Here is an 18,441-nt window from a genome sequence, read left to right on the forward strand (position 1 = left end):
ATAGAGCAACGTGTACAGTGTACGATCAAAAGAATAAACGCATAGACTGCTTTCTATCCATGATACTGGGATTGCTTTTAAGGCCGAAAATGACAAACATATCTACCGTGAGCATCAAATCATCCGTACGCCGGGACCTTTTCCCAATCAAGAGATCATCACTGTTCGTTATGGCATCCTAGGCCCGTCCCGGCACTCGACCGGATACTTTGGCCGGACCCAGGCCCTGGCGGACCTCATCCAGCATGCGCATGCCAATCACCTCGTTGCCGTTCTTGCCGCGCTTCGCCTTGGCGCCCTTCCGCTTCACCTGCGCGCTGGTGTTGTCGTCCCAGCTGGACAGGAAGTCGTCCATGATGTTGTTGAAGTTATGCCGCGGGGCGACGGCCTGGCCGTTGGCATCGATCAGGCTGGGGGCCTGCGACGACGCGGTCGACATATCGGTCATGCCCGTCATACCCGTCATGCCGCTGACCATGGACATGCTGTCATCGTACTCGTCCTCCTCGTCCAGCGCATACAAGGCCTCGACGCGGTCGAACCGGTCGTCCAGCAGCCGGTGGCCCTCGGTGCGCGCCAACGACGACGACGTCATGGAGTAGGCAGAGGGGTTGGTCAGGGCGCCCTTGCGCTTCTTGCGGCGGATGGGCGTCCCGCCCGCGGTGAAGACGGTCGAGGCGAGGGTGCTCCGCTGCTCGGACGGGACGATACTCGGCGGGGCTGCGGGTGCCGCCGCCGCCTTGCCCTTGGACTCCTTCTTGAACTTGGCGAACTCGCGCATCCACCCCTGGTCCTCGGGGTGCATGTCTGGCGCGGGCTCGTCATGGTCCGGCAGCTCGCCCGGCGCCACCTCCTTCTTCTCCACTTGCACAGTGCTGGGCTGCTCAGGCGCTTTCTCCGTGGCATCCGACTCCCACCCTTCGTCCTCGTCCTCCTCGTCGAACAGCGTATCCTCCCAATCGCCGGGGTCCATTTCCTCTGCTTGCGCCGTCAGTTTCCCGAACACGTCGTCCTCGGCATCCTCGTCGACAAACTCCTCGTCCTCCAGCGCCTCCAGCACCTCGCGAAGACGGGGGTCCATGTTCGGCTGGAACCCGGCAATGGCGTCCGGGACATTCTGCTGGTCCTGGTACGTGGGCTGCCGGGAATATGACGTCGTCGTGGACCGCATCTCCGACCCGTAGATACTCCCGCCGGCGCCGCCGAACTCACTCGCCGAGTCGTTGAGGGTCACACCCCGCAGCGCATCCTCCAGCTTCACTTTCCGCTCCTTGCCCTTGGCCTTGGCCTCGACGAAATACGAGTTTCCGCCGCCGGTGCCCAACTCGCGCAGATGCTGCATGTAGTCATACTCGGTGTCGTCGTAGTAGATGCCGTAGTTGGCGGCTTCACCTTCGTTCTTGCGGACCCTGTCCGAGCCGAACTGGCTGGCGAGATCGGACAGATTTTCGGCGCGTTTGGCAGATCGCGAGGAGGTTACGGAGGCGGCGCTCGACGGGGCTGGTGCAGCTGGGCCGGAGACCTGGTGGAGGACGCGGTCGTCGGCATCGGGGTCGTGAATGGCAGGGTCATGTTGGGAGCGGTGGAAGAGCTGGTATGTAGTGGCGTTTTTCTTGTCGCTGGTGGGGGTTAGCGAGATGAGAAGGGGGAATTGAAGAGGTAGAGGACGTACATCCACTGCTTTCTGGGCGGCATTTTGACAGGACCTCGAGCGAGGGAGGAGGGTTGATGTAGATTGACAGCGGATGGATCGTTGGGCGAAAAATGAAGAAAAAGTGGGAGGGGCGATAACGTCACGTGCGACTTATCAGTCCGCAAGGTATTTGTGCAAGGTTTATGAAGGGGCTTATGCAGATGCTGACGCATGCTCTTATCTTATCCGCGGCGGGGTGCCAACTCAAAATTATTAATCTTTTTCGCTCTCTTAATCTTCTCTCCGTTCATTCTTCCCTCCATCTCCATCCCCTTCCCTTCTCTCTCTCGTTCTCCTAGGGAAGGTCAGTTTCCTCTTCCTCTGGTCCGATATTCTTCCACTGACTCATCCAGTCACCATGGTTCTCGCAAAATCCAAAAACAACGTGGGGCTGGGCTCCAGCCTCATGAACGACCGGTTCGGCAAAGGCAAGGCCTCGAGCATGAAGAAAGCCTCCCACAATGCCTCCATCGCTCGGAAGGACATGCACGGCGAGACCTACCTCACGCCCGGTCATCAGGAGGCCTCGTGGGTGAAGATGCGCAGTATCACCGAGCAGGCCGCGCTCGATGAATTCCTCAGCACCGCCGAGTTGGCCGGCACCGATTTCACCGCCGAAAAGATGAACAACGTCAAGATCATCCACACCGACCAGAAGAACCCCTACCTGCTGTCGGCGTCTGAGGAGAAATCCGCCATCAGGAAGCACCAGAAGAACAAGGGCCGGCTCACCGTGCCCAGACGGCCGAAGTGGGACTCGTCGACGACACGCCAGCAGCTGGAGCTGAGCGAGAAGGAGAGCTTTATGGACTGGCGCAGAGGCCTTGCCGAACTGCAGGAAAACAACGACCTCCTTATGACTCCGTTCGAGCGGAATCTCGAAGTCTGGCGCCAGCTGTGGCGAGTGATTGAGCGCTCGGACCTGGTCGTGCAGATTGTCGACGCCCGGAACCCGCTTCTCTTCCGCTCCGAGGATCTTGAGACCTACGTGAAGGAGATTGACCCCAAGAAGAGGAACCTGCTCCTCGTGAACAAGGCGGACATGCTGACGGAGAAACAACGAGCGGCGTGGGCGGACTACTTCGTGCGGAACAACATCAGCTTCCGGTTCTTCTCGGCCCACCTGGCCAAGGAGCGCAACGAGGCCCGGCTGCTGGAAGAAACCGGCTCGGACGAGGATAGCGACGAGGAGCTGGCCGAGCCCACCAAGTCGATGAACCTCCAGGACAACGCGGAGGCGCCCAAATCCCGCCCCACGGATATCCTCGACGTTGACGAGCTCGAGGAGCTCTTCCTCTCTAACACGCCCGACACGCTCCCGGATAGCGACAACCCGGATGCGCCAACCAAGCAGAAGACCATCATCGGTCTGGTCGGTTACCCCAACGTCGGTAAATCCAGCACGATCAACGCGCTCCTCGGCGCCAAGAAGGTGTCGGTGTCGGCCACGCCCGGTAAAACCAAGCACTTCCAGACGCTGTACCTCTCGCCGGAGATCATGCTCTGCGACTGCCCCGGTCTGGTGTTCCCCAATTTCGCCACGACCAAGGCCGAGCTCGTCTGCAGCGGTGTGCTCCCGATCGACCAGCAGCGCGAATTCCTCGGCCCGTCCGGCCTGGTCGCCCAGCGCATCCCCAAACACTTCCTGGAAAACCTGTACGGCCTCAAAATTCACACCCGGCCCCTCGAAGAGGGCGGCACCGGCATCCCCACCGCTCACGAGCTGCTCCGCGCCTACGCCTACGCCCGCGGCTTCGCCACCACGGGCCAGGGCCAGCCCGATGAGTCTCGCGCCGCGCGCTTCGTGCTCAAGGACTACGTCAACGGCAAGCTGCTCTTCTGCCACCCACCGCCGACGCCCGAGGGCGACGACCCCATCGACCCGGACCAGTTCAACGCCGACCTGTACGACATGGCGCATCTGCCGCCGCGGCGTCAAGCGATGCTGGCCAAGGCGCTCCACCTGGAAGGGGGTAGTGGCAGCGCCGCCGATGACAAGGACTCGGAGATGATAGCGCTGGCGGCGGCGCCGCAGGCCGGCCCCGGCACGCTCTCGCAGAACGTGGATAGCGGGTTCTTCCGCCGTGGCGGTCAGGCGTCGGCCGGCCATTACACGCTGCCGTTCAACGCGCCCTACACCGAGCAGGGCCAGCAGATGCGCAAAGGCCTCACGGGGCGCAAGGAGCGCATGATGGTGGCGCTGGAGCGCGGGGTGGACGTGTCCGAGGTGCGCGGCAACTCCAAGAAGCATTTCAAGGGGAACAAGCGCAAGGTCAAGGCCAAGCGCGTCAAGGATGCGGATGACTTTTAGATGCACTCGCGGGCGAGTAGGGTTGTTCTGGTTTAATATTCAAGGTGGAGAGAGGGTTTGGTTGGGTACATATAAAAGTCTACATGGAGTTCTGTTGTTCCTACATTTGCACGAATGGATATGAATACGATCATGACCAAGATGGGTTGTAGTTGGGAATATAAATTCTTTTCAGAGAACATGCTGTATATCAATACGTAAATAATACCTCCAACTATATCTCGACATCTACAGATGAGACTTGGGGGCAGTGAAGCCAGCAGCGGAAAGGATGCGCTCGCCCTCGGCGCGCTGCCAGTCGAGCTTCTGGACGACGGCATCCTTGCGGGCGCGGTTCTCGCGGCGACCGAGCTGCTGGAGATGGACCTCGTCGGGCCCATCGGCAATGCGCAGGGTGCGGATCATGGCCCAGAGGTTGGCAAGCGGGGTATCCTGGCAGACGCCGGCGGCGCCGTAGGCCTGGACGGCGCGGTCGATAACGGTGAGGGCTGTCTGGGGCACGAGGACCTTGGCCTGGGCGATCTCCTTGAGGGCGGACTTGGCGTTGCCCTGGTCGATCTTGATGGCGGCGTTGAGGACGATGAGGCGGGCGGCGTCGATCTCGATGCGCGAGCGGGCGACCCACTCGAGGATGACGCCGTGGGCGGCGAGCGGCTGGCCGAAGGTCTTCTTGCGGTCGTCGTTGATGCGGGCGATCAGCCACTCGAGCGCCTTCTCGGCGGCGCCGATGGTGCGCATGGCGTGGTGAATGCGGCCCGGGCCCAGGCGGCCCTGGATGATCTCGAAGCCACGGCCCTCGCCCAGGACCATGTTGCTAACCGGCACGCGCACGTTGGTGAAGGTGATGTGGCCGTGGCCGTGCGGCGCATCATCATACCCGTACACCGACAGCATGCGGTGGATGGTGATACCGGGGGTGTCGGCGGGGACGAGGATGACCGACTGCGAGTTGTACGCGTCGGCGTTGGGGTTGGACTTGCCCATTACGAGGTAAATCTGGCAACGGGGGTCACCGGCGCCGGAGGACCACCATTTCTATCATCGCTATCAGTTGGGGATTGTCTCATCAGGGAAGGAGAGGGTGAGGAGAGGCGTACCGATCCGTTGAGGACGTACTCGTTGCCCTCACGGCGGATGTTCAGCTGGATGTTGGTGGCATCGCTGGAGGCGACGTCGGGCTCGGTCATGAGGAAGGCGGAGCGAATCTTGCCCTCGAGCAGAGGGGTCAACCACCGCTGCTTCTGGGCTTCATTGCCGTACTTGGCCAGGACCTCCATGTTTCCGGTGTCGGGGGCGGCGTTATTCGTGGCCTAAGTTCATGAGCGAGAGGTCGATCAACGGAAAGCGAGGGAATCTACCTCGGAGGCCAGCTTGCTCTTGCCCAAATACTCGGCCATCAGACCGTACTCCAGGTTGGTGAAACCGGCGCCTTGGGAGAAGTGGTTCTTGGGGAGGAACATGTTCCAGAGACCCATCTTCTGGGCCTTGACCTTGAGCTCCTCGATCACGGCGGGGGTGGTCTTCCATCGCTGTTCGCCCTGGCCGAGCTGGGCAGAGAAGAGGGGTTCGGCGGGGATACAGTGCTTTTCGACGAATTCTTCGACCTAGAGAGTGAGTCAATATATGTAGGGTATGGATTGAATGGATGGATGGATGACGGTACCAGGTCGAGGGTCTTTTTGGCCCGTTCGCTGACAAAGGGCTGGGCGATGGGGGGGATACGAGAGGAGGCCGACATGATGAATGGAAAGGTATAATAAAGAAGAGGGTATGAGAGGGAAAAGAGAAGAGAGGATGATAGAGGAAGAGAGAGAATATAAAGAAGAGGAACGAGGCTCGTATGATGAAGAAAGAATGCGGAGTAAAGAGCGGCCGCTGTGGAGAAGAAGCCGAAGCGCGGCTGGACCTCGGCTCATTCTGTATGAGTTGACAGCCAGTATACGTAGTACCCATTCATTATTCATATCAGTATCATTAATATTCATGTTGATGGTTATTCAGTATTCAAGTATAGAATATTCATGGATTCATGGATTCATGGATTCATGGATTCATGGATTCATGGATTCATGGATTCATGGATTTCAATGCGTATGCGTTGGTATACAATTGTCCAGCATACTCAACCGAGGCGCACCCGACAACCGGCATCACCAAGTAACGGATCAAACAGCATCCAGAATCAGATCGAATTAAGTCTCAAGTCTTCAGCACAATAAAACCATCCAGTCAGCCATACCCAGAACCCCAATCCCAGAACCAGCATAATAACACAAGGACCATCAGTCGTCAAGAACAGAACCACCAAAACAAACAGTCAACAGAACGCCATGCGACCCGCGCAGAACCCAACCCGGCCTGCGCGCCCTACTTCTCCGATGGCGAATTCGTCTGCTGCAGATGCTCTGCCGAGGACTGTTCAAAGTTCTTCTTGCCGAGTTTGGCGAACAGCGATTGCGGTTTTCCAGCACTGTCTCAGTTAGTATATTGTCTCGAAAGAACATGAGAAGATCAGACAGGAAAGACATACTTCTTGAACCGCTTTCCCTTCAGATCACTCAGCTTCTTCGAGCAAGGGCTCATGATATCGTCCGACGGAGAGACGTAGCTCGCTTGTTGTCTAACCTCCGTCAGCAACTGTATCCGCGGGATCAGGGGAGAAAGTCACAAACTCACTTATCACCATTCTCCAGCTTGCCCTGCAGCACCTGGCGATGATACTCCATCGAGTTCATCTTGGCGGGGGCGGCCTTGAGATCGTTGGCCTTGTCGTGGCTGACGAGGTGCGTGTTGGGGGAGCGGGCGCTGAGCGGCTGCGACGGGGCGTCCATTGTATGATTGTATTATTCTTGTGAATGAGAATGATTTGGTAGTAGAGGGGGAATGGGAGATATGAAGTTGGAGAAGATAGTAGAGAGATAGTAGAGAGAAAGAGAGAGAGGTGTGGATGGGAGGGAAGGAGTGCAGGATAAGAAAAGAAAAAATCCCCGTCGATTGTTGTCATGGCAACCACATGCCGTCATCACAGTATCCAGTATCTACTCCATACGATAACTATGGAGTATGGAGTATTAGATCACTCATTCTTTCTTGTTCCATCGCTGCCTGATCATCGCCTTGACTCGTGGATGTCTGACATCTCCTGCGGGAATTGCCACTGGCGATATCTGGTTGTTTACTCCATCCCGCTTGGAAACACACCACCAAACCAGACAGTACTATCGTCCATATTACAGATGACTACCCATGCTAATATATACATCAAGTACAGTACATGCAATGAACATTCCGTAACTTCTATCGTATAATCGTAACAGTCCAATCATCGACATCATCTCAACTCCACTCCAGCATCGCCCTCCTCCTCCTCGGACTCAGACTCCTCCGAGCACCCTTCATCAGCCTCGCGTCCCCCGTCCATCACAGGCGGACTACTCCGCGATCGAAGATGCGACGGCGTCACCTCGGGCATGGACAAAGCCGACTCGTCCTTCTCCGCCTCCACAGGGCTCGACGCATCATCCGACGTGGGAGTTGGCGGCGAATACGCAATCGTCGGGCTCAACGGCGCCGCGTCTTGTGAGTCCTCCGAGATATTCCGTCGATGACCCGCGCCCGCCGTGGTGCCACCGCGGTACGACGACGCCGGCCGTGTCGAGCTCGGACTCACGGACGGCGACCCGAACGGTGGCGACGACGACCGCAGACTGTACGACCGCGCGACCATACTCTGCACGCTCGGGAAGTCAATGTAGCTGCTGACGGTGCCGCGTGAAAACAGCACCAGCGCGAAACAGAACAGGACCATGATACTCTGAATCACCGAGACGCGCTTCTGGAACACCAATTCGTCCGCGAGCACGCCCAGCTGCGCGCTGATCGAGTAGATCTCCTGATGGTACTGGATGCGTTGGTGTTCGAATTCCAGTGCCACGCTCTTCCACACTTGGTCGTACTGCTCGCGGAACTGCTTCAGTTCGTTCAGCACTGTCACGTTCAGGCCCTCCAGGAAGGTAGACGTTTTGGCGAGCTGGCGTTTTTCGACCTTGTTAAAAGCGTCGCGCAAGATCCGCGACTGTTCCTCGATGTAGAGCAGCGAGAGTGTGGAGTTGGACTCCAACATCTGTAGGCGTTTGTTGACGGACTTGAAGAAGGACTCCTGCGTCGTTGGGTTCGGCGACGGGGGCTGTGTCCCCGTCGCCCTCGTCGCTTCAGGGGGCGCTGCCTGCTCTTCTTTAGAAGCACTTGGTTTGGAATCAGCTTCTACCGTCGTATTATGCGTAGCACTTTCGGCAACGGTCGTGGTAGACGCGGCTGAGGAAGAATCTGCATTGCCGCCAGCAGGCACAGTAACCTTCTGCTCATCGGCTGGTGCCTTTGGTGGTACGTCAACGGCCGGAGGCTCCTTCGTATGAGACGTCGATTCCGCAACATCTGCGTCCGCTTGTGCAGCCGGGGCCCCTGCAGAACCATGCACCTCTTTATCATGCACGCTGCACATACCAGGCGGCACCAATGCAGCTCCCCAGAGACGGGCTTCCACTTCAACCGCAGGATTCGGACAGATATTCCCCGTCCGGGAGCCGGCAGTCGACCCGTCAGTCGATTCGCTCACCACAGACTCAGCCGTCGCCGGCGGCTGGGGCTCTTTCTCGTCCAACTGACCCGCTGACGGATTGACTTCTACTGATTCTGGCTCTGAAACCTCGTCATCGCCACGCCCCGCCTCCCCGTCATGCTTGTACTCCTCCAACATGGTCGTACCATGCACGCGGATCAGACTGACCGGACAGTAGAACTCGTTCCCGTAGTGCGTCAAGAACTCAATCCGCAGATACCGCGCCCAGATGAGCGGATTGCCCACAGCAAACGCCTGGACCTCGCGGGTATTCCGCGCCTCGTAGACACCCAGCTCTCGCCACTGGTCCGGCTTGGCCGGGTATCGATCTGACACACTCACACGGAACGTGCGAAAGATCGAGCTGAAGAATTCGTAGTTGGCGAGGACGACCGTGTCCACCAAGGATATCGTCGCACAGCTCCAGAATCAGGAACTTGTTGTTGGCGCGACATTCGTTCAGCATGTAACTATCTTTGTTCTCAATCAGTACTGACGACGATCCCTTGCACTCGGGATTTGTCTTGAGCACCGTCGCCGCACAGTCAAACGACGCATAGTTGAACCGCTCCTTGCACGTCGTGCCCGCATCTTTGCCCCGACGGGCCACGCCCTGCGCCGGAGACTCATCGCCCGCCGGTCCCCCACTTCCTCCTTTGGCTCGTGCATCCCCGCCGTCTCCCTTCGTCTCGACCGGCACCTGCGCGCCCCAGGCCGTCGGCTTCGCGGTATCCGCGGTGTCGGCGCCGAACCCGCCGAAATCCAGCTCGATCTCGACGTCCTCGCCCAATGAATCGAGCGCGTTATTGATGCCCGTCGGTCGACGACGGTCTTCCGTGCCGGCTGCGCCTGCGCGCCGGCTCCCACCCACGTTCTCAGCCGACTGGCCCACCTTGGCGAGGTTCTGTTTTTTCCAGTCTTCAAAGGAGAGGAAGTTGGCGTTGTCGAGGAGGGAGTCGGTGTCGGCGTCAGCGTCGGGTCGGTCGTCTGAGGGGGTAGGGGCTGTGGAGGTGGTGGTCGACGGGGGAGTCGACGGTTCGGACACCGTGACGGAGAGGGGGTCCACCGCAGGAGTGGGAGTATTGCTGTCCCATCGGGTCTCAACACATGTCGGCCACTGGATGAACCTGGCCTCGACGTCCCGCCAGTTTCGCGTCAGACAGATGGGGGGTAGAGACTCGGCGGTGGTGCTATCGATCCCAAAAAAAAGCAGAGCGGCGAGGGGGAGGCATGTTGCGGTAGCCCAGGCCAGGGCTCGCATGATTAACGCCAAAATCAGACGAAACGTAGTAGGCGTCCTGGTGTGGTGCTCTCAAAGGTGGCAACACAGATGGTGCGATTGTTGTGTCACTGGGCTAGATATGGAGTTGTTGGAGTTGTCGTGTAGGCATGGTCTAGATAGGGCATTCAGTCCCGCGAAGGATGGATGGTTTCAAGGCAATACACGCCGGTCCGAGAGGCCGTCTAGAGAGTGTTGACGAAATCCAGCCGGGACTCGAAGAGTTCAACCATAAGTACCTGCGTAGGCACCGTTGATGAAGCAGAAGAAAGGGCGATAAGAATGTGGACCCGCAAAGTGTCTTCTCCACACAAGCACCGCTCACCGCCTTGCGACATCTATATACGGAGTACCTACGAAGTACGTACACATACAATAGTTACACCACACTATATCATGCCTGCATAAGGTGAAGGGTCAGCGTATGAGCCCAACCAACCAATGTGTTAGTCGGGGTTCTTGTTAGAAGGACTCGTCAAATCGAGTTGGCTTGAAATGCCATGACTAAGCATGTTGTGCAACCACAACCTACGGAGTATATAAAGACACCGTAGGCCCCCTTTCCTGCGTGGTAGAGGCGGTCACTGTTTATACATTGGAATCTACCAGTTGCCATCGTTCCTTGGTCTCTCCTGTGCCATGAATTGTCACTCGGGCCTCAGTTACCTCCACGAGACAGAAGAGGCTGTCTGGGTTGACAAAGTGAACGACGCTCGGGTTGACGGTCGCCTGTGCTCGTGGATATCGACTTTCCATGCGTGCAAGCTTCCATGTCGATTGGAGGGTGGATTCCTTAATGGATCCTATAATGTTTGCCAGAAATTCGTCTTTGAAGATGGGGCGTCTTGGATACTTCGACTTCCTCGAGTCTCGAGCATCAATTCCCAGTATGCCGATGAAAAGACCATCATGGAGGTAGAGGCCTTGGATATAATTCACGAGAAAACCACCATCCCTGTACCGGAGATCAGGGCCTGGGGACGCTCAGGGGATAACCCGCTTGGGCTCGGCCCCTTCATGATTATGGACTTTCTGTCTGGGTTAAGTCTTGACGAGGTTTTCACAGAAGGCAAATCGAGGTTCCTGAAGGAAGACATTAGTCCCGAAGATATCACAATCATCTACAGGCAGATGGCCAATTTCTCGTTGCAACTGTTTCAAATTGACTTCGATCAGATTGGTAGCCTTCCAACTCGACGGACTGGAACTTCTGTGCCGGTGCGTCCTTTGACGTGGAAGGTTCACGATATCCTACACGAGGGTGGAGTGAACACTTTTGGTGCGTTCTACAGCACGGAGCAAGAAGTCCCTAGCTAATCCGTGATTTATAGGTGACCGAACCAAGGGGTTCTCCTCGGTTGCCGAGTACTTCCAGTATATTATTGATCAAGACTGGCAGCAGCTTAAAAACCAGCCAAATTCAGTCTATGATCCATACACAGCCGCCAACGAGTATACGTCCTTAAAAATCATCAATTCGTTAATACCGGATCTCGTGGAGGCAGACTACAACCATGGTCCGTTCAAGCTGATTTGTGATGACCTTGGACTCACCAACTTGATCATTAGAAGTCGCGAAGACCTTACCATTGTTGGAGTGATAGACCTGGAGTGGGTGTACGCAGGGCCCGCCCAGCAGTTTGGTTCAGCGCCGTGGTGGCTTCTCCGGGATCGCCCTACTAATGATACGTGGGACTTTGAAGGTGAAACGCTGCCCGAGATGACTGGCCGCTACATGGACCACCTCCAAATATTCATTCGAGTGCTCGAGGAGGAAGAAGCCAAGCTGAACTTCGGGGACCAGAACAAGAAGCTCTCTGATCTTGTCAAGTGGTCTGTGACTTCCGGGGCCATGTGGCTTCACATGATCCTCTCTAGTGGCTTCTTTGGCTCCCGTACTTTTCCATGTGGGCAGCTACGCAGACATCGTGGATCGAAATGGTGGACTGACAGCGTCCTCAGAATTCAAGCTTCCGGCGAGGCGAAAAGGTTTGCTGAAAGTAAGGCTGGCCAATTCGAACGCTACGACAAGGGTGTGGAAGATATTGAAGATCTAAAGGCCTTGATGAATGACGGAAAGCTATCGAGAGAGGACTTTGTGATTCGTTCTCGGTCCATTCTCTCTTATTGCTTCGAGGGCTAAGGACTGAACGCCTGGGGTGACTACACGGTGATCTAGACTTTAGGTGTCTATATACCTACGAGTAGTAAAAGTCTTGTGCTTGTTTAACTTCGTTTGAACTATTACGAATAGATGCAGTATACGAGAATGACTTTTGGATTGTATTTCCATATGCTAGCTAAGTCCATCCCCTGCACAACCCATTCCTCCCCGTTCCGAGCACATCCGTACACAGAATCCAGTCCAGTACATCGAGGCCCTTGCACATGAAGAACGAATGAGTTGACCAAGACAGTCGCCTTTCCCGTAGCTTTTTTCGACTTTTCTCGTGAAGACGGCGGATCCATCTTCCTTCCATCACCACTTCCGCTCTGCGTCGTGGTCCAATCTCCTCGAGTTGACCCATTTTCGGTCGGTTGATCCCGTTCAAGTTGAAGCTTTCAATCCTCCCAAAGAAACAAACAAAACCCACCCTCTGACCATCATTGGAGTCACTTTTGAACGGCTCCTCGCCACCGCGTGTTGTTGAATGTAGTTATATTATACAGGAGTGGAAAAGAAAACATGCAATGTCGAAGTGTGCGGATGTCAGGTACAAAAAGATCTATGAACGGTAAAAGTGATATGATGCGGTAAGTGTCTCGGTGCCGAGACCGTTTGAGACCAAATGGTAGAAAGGTGAAGGAGAATGAGAATAAAAGAAGAGCGGCAGAATGAAATTTGTAAATTTCCATTATGTTTTCTTCTCCCCTATTCAAAGTGCGTATTATGCAGGACAACCCAAGGAGGAGTAGAACGTCGGCGCAGACAAGAAGTGATGACCAAACGGGCGGCTAGAGGTGCAGGTCATGCCAGCCACCGACGAGGTCGAGATCCTCATCAATGCTGCCATCGTAACCATTGGACGCCTTGGTCGATTTCGGACTCTCCGGAGACTCGCGCCGCCAGCCCTTCTCCAGATAGGGGCGGCGACGACGCTCGGGGGTTGCGAGGTTTTCTTTCTTGGCCCATGAGCCATAGTCGAACCCAGAAGAGCCAAGACCCCAGTCACGCCGCCAACTCATGTTGTTGGTTGTCTTCTTGGGAATAAAGGCGCTCGGTGCCGGCTTGTAGTTTCTCCTCTTGTCGCCGAGAGCCGCCCACTTATCCATGTTGGACTTCTTCGGGGGACTCTGCGACAAGGGCAGAGTGGACTTCGGAGACATATTCTCCGCGGTCCTCTTGGAGAAGTCGCAGAAAGCGGGAGCGGAAGCGCCCTGGGGCTGAGCCGGGACGTTCAAGACAGAAGATCCCCGAGCTTCGCGAAGGCCCGTCAACGGACCAGACAGTTCGGGTCCACTGCTTTCATGGCTCCAGCTGCGGGAGTTCTGCTCACGACGTTGCTGCAGAACAGTATCCTCGCCTTCCGATTCTTCTTCCTCATCCCACAGGTCGCTCCAGCTCTTCGAGATTTGCTCGTCCTTCTTGCGACCAAAGACCATCGACAAGGAGGGCAAGGGCTTGGCGGCATGGCTAGGCAACGACCCAGTAATCGGAACAGGATCGGAGGGAGGGGGGAATCGAGGGGCCGCTTTGCGGAAGGCCGAAGAACGATACGACTCTCCCAGACTGGACTCCAACACAGAAGCGACCGAGGGGGTGCCTTGGTGAACCGAGAACCACGAGGTACCGGCGGTCTCGGAGGGCGGGAAGAGATCCTCGGAATAACTCTCGGTGTCGGGGATGGCGGACAGCTGGCGAATGGCCTGCGGGGGGCTGGACTGTAAGGCCTTGGCCCAGGGGAAAGAGTCGCCCTGGTTGACCTGCGGGCTCTGGATGGAGGGAGTCCGGAGGGGTTCCCGGTTGGCACTGGCCGGAACAACTTCGCGCTCGTCGGTGCAGAACTCATCCAATGCCTCATCGTCGGTGGTGAAGGAGACGGTCCGCAGAACGGCATCCCGGATGCCGGAGAGCGAACGCTTCTCGGGATCAATCGCCAAGGCCAGTCGCAGAATCTCGAAGGTATCCTGAGACATGTTGGGGAAGATATCGAAGAGCGATTGGCGATCGCGAACATAGTCGGCGAAGAGGATATCGGACTCGGTCGGCGTGGCGAAAGGGTTCCGAGCAAAGAGAACATTGAGCAAGCAAATTCCCACGGCCCAAAGGTCGGCCTTGGCGGGGGAGTAGCCATTGTTGGGGGGTTCGTACTGCTCGGGAGCCATGTAGCGATCACTGCCGACACAGGCCTCCTGACACCACGCCTCACGGGTGGCCAAGCCAAAGTCACCAAGCTTCATCGATCCGTCTTGCATCAGGAAGATGTTTTCCGGTTTGATATCGCGATGATACAAGCCGTTCTCATGCATGAACTCGACTGCACTGAGGAGCTGCAGCATAAATTCACGCACGTGCTCCGTCTCGAGGGGACCACGGTTGAGCCGGATGGCTTCGTAGAGATCGCCGTTGGCACAATACTCCAGAACAAGGTACATATGGGTGTCAGTCTCAAAGGAATGGATGAGATTGACGATGTTCGGATGGTATGCGAGACGTTTGTGACAGTATAACTCTTCGAAGCGGGATTCGGCCGACATGACGATGGGCGAATCACCCGTGGGGGCCTTCAGCAGACACTTGATGGCAACGTCATTGCCAGTCTTGGTATCCGTTGCCAAAAACACCATGCCAAAGGAGCCATGGTTGAGGGGAGCAACTGCGCGGAAGCGTCCATCAAGGAGCTGTCCTTCCACGAAACTGTTCTTGAAGCACTCCATGGCGGATCGACACGGGGTGATGAAAGCCGTAGTCGGTTATGATATAGAGACGAATGAAGCTCGGCTGGTCTCACTGACGATGTGCAGTGAGAGGGATGAAGAACCACCAAGGTAGGGAACAGATAGCCGTCCTGGAAATCCAACAAGACCTGAACCGCCGGAAGGAGACCAAGGAAGAAAGAAGAGTAGGAGATCAAATGTCGAAAAGAAGAAAAGACGAAGGAAACGAAAAGTAATCAGGCGCTGCTCGACTCAAAGTTTCATATAAAAATCGGAGTGGTGATATGGTCACAAAAGAAAAAAAACGAATTGGCGCGGGGCGCGGTTTCGAGGGTAAGAGACGCTAGGAAAGTGTAAAGACCGTTATAGGTTCATCTGTTTATCGTTTCAAAATGATAGGGGCGAAAGCCAAATGGAAAGACGACGAAAGAGTGTCGAAGCGGAGAGACGATGTCCGGCAGTGAGCAGGCGGTGGAGTGACGAGAAAGGAAGTGGAAAGAAGAGACAATAAACGCTGCGTAAATATCGTAACCAGGATGCCAAATGTATAAACAGAAGTCTCGTGAACGTGACCTTCGAACACCAGGCTGAAGGGCGAGAGGGTGTGACTCAGGGAAGGATTCGAGGTTATAAGGTCATCAGTTGTCCCGAGCGAATTGAAAGGTCCCAGCTGGGCAGAGGACGATATACAAGGATACCGAAGGCTGTAGACGACTGGTATAGGGCGTCGATCGTCCGGATGGTGGACGGGGGGAGCACCAAATACCAGCAGCCAGCCCAGGTCAAAGGCACGGGAGATGGGACGGACAACTAGACGAACTCGACACGACCCCAGTACACGAGTACACTCTCACACGTAATAGCGGGATGTAATTGGGACGCGGGTAGCTTTCGGAAGTTGAATTGACAGCTGTAAAGCGTGGTGGGTCCGCAGTGGCTTGGAGGTCGTTGATTGCTTATGAGTCACGGGAGGTGTTCGGCAGATCAGGAACGAGACGGGTGGCAACAGCAGCAAGAGACACTCGTGGCTTGACGAACAGATGAAACGGACGAATCTGAACGAGGCAGAAGGCTATCGAGAGGACTCTGCACTGGCTTGTTTGTAATGGAGGGAGACGAGATGAGGGGATCTCAATGGGATGAGTCGAGGTGGTTGATCAGGTAGGTAGGGAGGCGACTGAGACGGAAGGCGTAGAAGGGAGACGATCGGATGGAAGGACGAACGAGAGGGAAGAGGAGATAGGAGGTGAAGCGGACGAAGGAAATTTGAGGGAGGTAAGAGAGAGAGAGAGAGGAATTGAAAGGATGGGATGGATGGGAAGGGGAACTTAGAGGAAGGAGAAGGGACGTGCGAGGAAGTACTTATGAGTTTGCCACTGGAATAGCGAACGGGAATAAGATGTACCGAATGTCTTGTATCGATAGGGATAAGGAGGGAGAGATAACTACTAATGATGGGGGGAGGGAGAGATGGTCCTATGAATGGAACCCACCGGGACTCGGAACCTTGAGTCACGGGCGGCGATGGCGAGAAAGCGCCAGAACCTGCTGGTGAGGTGTCTCATTGGTCCCATGGGTATCTTACCATACCCCTAAGCCGGATGCGGTTAGACAGACTGTTTCCTCGTGGTATTGCGAATACCGATGATCATGCAGACGCTTCCGGCCAGACATCCCGCCCCACACCCTCTTCGCTGCTCTCTCCCCCCCCCCTCCCCTGAATGATTCACCAGCTCAACAGGCCTCCATTCGTCATGCTCCCTTCTGTTTTCCCATCCATTCTAGAAGTTCCTAAGCGACGTGGGACATTCCTCTTGTCATTACGATCCGCTGTCAGTGCCTGGAATGCTTAAGTCAATGGATTCGAATTCTTTACAGAGTTACCTTCCAAAGAGGGTCCCGGAGGGTCCTGAAGACGACCGATGGTGAACGATAGCCAGGCGGATTATTAGGACTTGACTAGTGAGATCCCCAGAATCAACATGCCATGTGGACGGAATTGAGGCCAACAAGTGGCTCCCGACCAAGTAAGTTTGGATGATCCAGCCTTAGTGTCTAATAGTTGGGGAACCTCCAAATACCGCGGTGGTTGCTCTGTCACCAGGGGAATGGGTTGCCATTAGAACCCGTAGGATGCGTTAATCATTCTTAATTTTCTATATTTTCCTGATGGAATACAGGAGGCATGAGTATCAATCAGGTACCTAGTACTACCTGGGTACCTCTGAGGTACAGTTCTCTGCCCGATAGCTGCGGAGGGGACCCTGTTCAGCCCGAGTTCCTGCAGGTCCCCCCGGCCTGGCTGGGACCCATTCTTTTGCCTTGCTCCCGGAAGATTCTGCCGGATGCCTGCCTGCACTTGACGGAGTAAGATCTCTATAGTCTGACGATTGTTGAATTAGACACTGAATTCAACTGACGTGATCGGAAATGTTGCCTGTAACCCACCCACGTTGTCGATGACGATAGTGATTGCGAAAGAGTGCTCCGTACAACGATGATGCTAATTAACTATTATTATCAAATTATGTACAAGTATTTTTATTTTGAATACCTCGGCCGATGGCGGAGCAACGGTGGCGGAAGCCCACTATGCTATTTCCGGATGGTCGTGCGGACGGACCACCCAATCAGCAAGTGCCGAGTTCGCACTAACCCGCAACTGCATGCCGCTAGCGCCCGATTGGGCAGTGGAGACTCATCGCCATCGATGACTGGAGCGAGGATCATCCGGCCTGCATGGATGGATGTCTGGGGCAGATGAGTTGAGTTGGGTTGAGAGCATTTTTGGGGCAGCAGCCAACACCGAAACTCTGATAGCGCCGAGTGCATCACCGACTGGGTGGTCCAGGGAGCAGTCGTCTCGTCGTCTCATGGTTCGTGCCTCTAGTCCACTGGTCCCAAGATTCCTCCCCTACAACGCCTTTATGATCCGTTTGCCGCGCGCGATTTCCTTCCGCCCTGAAACGGTCTGGCCTTTCCTTCCGGGGCCGAGAGCCCCTGCGGGGTCCATGACGTCTCCCGTCTCACGGAATGATATTCATCCAAGGAGGGGCATGGTCGGACGTTTCATCCTCCTCCCGCACCTACGTATGATCGAGAATACAAATCATGATGGACCGTGGCATGGAGGAAATCTTCTCAAACTCCTCCTTCCACTTGGAGGCCGTTGATTGATACAGGTTGGCGGTGAAGCCTGCAGCTAAACAAGCTGTTGCGTTAGCGGCACTTTGACCGCTCTCCATGAGGGTGTGTGGCTAAGGTTTGTCCTTGCAGCTGGCGTTGCGTGTTGAGCACGTACTGGATCGGCCCATCCATCCATCCCATGAGGTCTTGTCGCGGCCTCCTCGAGCGGCTGGCATCACGCGATCGCTGAAGGAACACCACCTTCGCTTCTTTGTTGTTGGCCTGTGGCATCTTCCATCGGATTCGATCCCTTTCCATCCTCATCCTTCTCGTGATGCCGTACGACTAGTACCTAAGGCTGGATATGTACCGGTACTCTGTAGAGTGCACTCTACTCCTATTCCTTCACATCCATATCCGCGTAATCAATCGCCTTCCCTCCCCATTATTGTTGTCCTTATCCGCATGACGTCGATGGTTGCCTCCAAGTGACACCACCATAGTTCTCGGCCTTCATCTGGTATGCTGGGGGCAGG

At 55.8% G+C, this 18,441-nt stretch overlaps 7 protein-coding genes across 7 annotated transcripts; 2 read left to right on the forward strand and 5 right to left on the reverse strand.

Annotated features, from left to right (window-relative positions):
- Window positions 1-178: 178 nt before the first annotated feature.
- ATEG_09375 (ribosome biogenesis protein LTV1) lies at window positions 179-1,695 on the reverse strand (the record flags this gene model as incomplete). Its single annotated transcript, XM_001217996.1, has 2 exons — window positions 179-1,619; window positions 1,673-1,695. 2 exons carry the CDS (start codon window positions 1,693-1,695, stop codon window positions 179-181), a joined length of 1,464 nt encoding a protein of 487 aa, XP_001217997.1.
- A 536-nt stretch (window positions 1,696-2,231) lies between these two features.
- Window positions 2,232-3,705, forward strand: ATEG_09376 (ribosome biogenesis GTPase LSG1; the record flags this gene model as incomplete). Its single annotated transcript, XM_001217997.1, has 2 exons — window positions 2,232-3,349; window positions 3,525-3,705. The coding sequence occupies 2 exons, from the start codon at window positions 2,232-2,234 to the stop codon at window positions 3,703-3,705; spliced, it is 1,299 nt and encodes a 432-aa protein (XP_001217998.1).
- Window positions 3,706-4,232: 527 nt separating this feature from the next.
- On the reverse strand, window positions 4,233-5,742 carry ATEG_09377 (acyl-CoA dehydrogenase family protein; the record flags this gene model as incomplete). The annotated part of the gene is made up of 4 exons (XM_001217998.1): window positions 4,233-5,039; window positions 5,102-5,314; window positions 5,363-5,608; window positions 5,668-5,742. The coding sequence occupies 4 exons, from the start codon at window positions 5,740-5,742 to the stop codon at window positions 4,233-4,235; spliced, it is 1,341 nt and encodes a 446-aa protein (XP_001217999.1).
- A 629-nt stretch (window positions 5,743-6,371) lies between these two features.
- Window positions 6,372-6,835, reverse strand: ATEG_09378 (Spo12 family protein; the record flags this gene model as incomplete). Its single annotated transcript, XM_001217999.1, has 3 exons — window positions 6,372-6,474; window positions 6,535-6,624; window positions 6,681-6,835. 3 exons carry the CDS (start codon window positions 6,833-6,835, stop codon window positions 6,372-6,374), a joined length of 348 nt encoding a protein of 115 aa, XP_001218000.1.
- A 500-nt stretch (window positions 6,836-7,335) lies between these two features.
- Window positions 7,336-9,883, reverse strand: ATEG_09379 (Sad1/UNC domain protein; the record flags this gene model as incomplete). Its single annotated transcript, XM_001218000.1, has 3 exons — window positions 7,336-8,465; window positions 8,508-8,986; window positions 9,042-9,883. The coding sequence occupies 3 exons, from the start codon at window positions 9,881-9,883 to the stop codon at window positions 7,336-7,338; spliced, it is 2,451 nt and encodes an 816-aa protein (XP_001218001.1).
- A 657-nt stretch (window positions 9,884-10,540) lies between these two features.
- Window positions 10,541-12,044, forward strand: ATEG_09380 (phosphotransferase family protein; the record flags this gene model as incomplete). The annotated part of the gene is made up of 2 exons (XM_001218001.1): window positions 10,541-11,180; window positions 11,233-12,044. 2 exons carry the CDS (start codon window positions 10,541-10,543, stop codon window positions 12,042-12,044), a joined length of 1,452 nt encoding a protein of 483 aa, XP_001218002.1.
- An 812-nt stretch (window positions 12,045-12,856) lies between these two features.
- ATEG_09381 (putative serine/threonine protein kinase) lies at window positions 12,857-14,779 on the reverse strand (the record flags this gene model as incomplete). Its single annotated transcript, XM_001218002.1, has 1 exon — window positions 12,857-14,779. The coding sequence occupies one exon, from the start codon at window positions 14,777-14,779 to the stop codon at window positions 12,857-12,859; it is 1,923 nt and encodes a 640-aa protein (XP_001218003.1).
- Window positions 14,780-18,441: the final 3,662 nt, after the last annotated feature.

This window comes from Aspergillus terreus, genomic scaffold (genome assembly GCF_000149615.1).
Source record: "Aspergillus terreus NIH2624 scaffold_14 genomic scaffold, whole genome shotgun sequence".
Lineage (NCBI taxonomy): Eukaryota > Fungi > Ascomycota > Eurotiomycetes > Eurotiales > Aspergillaceae > Aspergillus > Aspergillus terreus.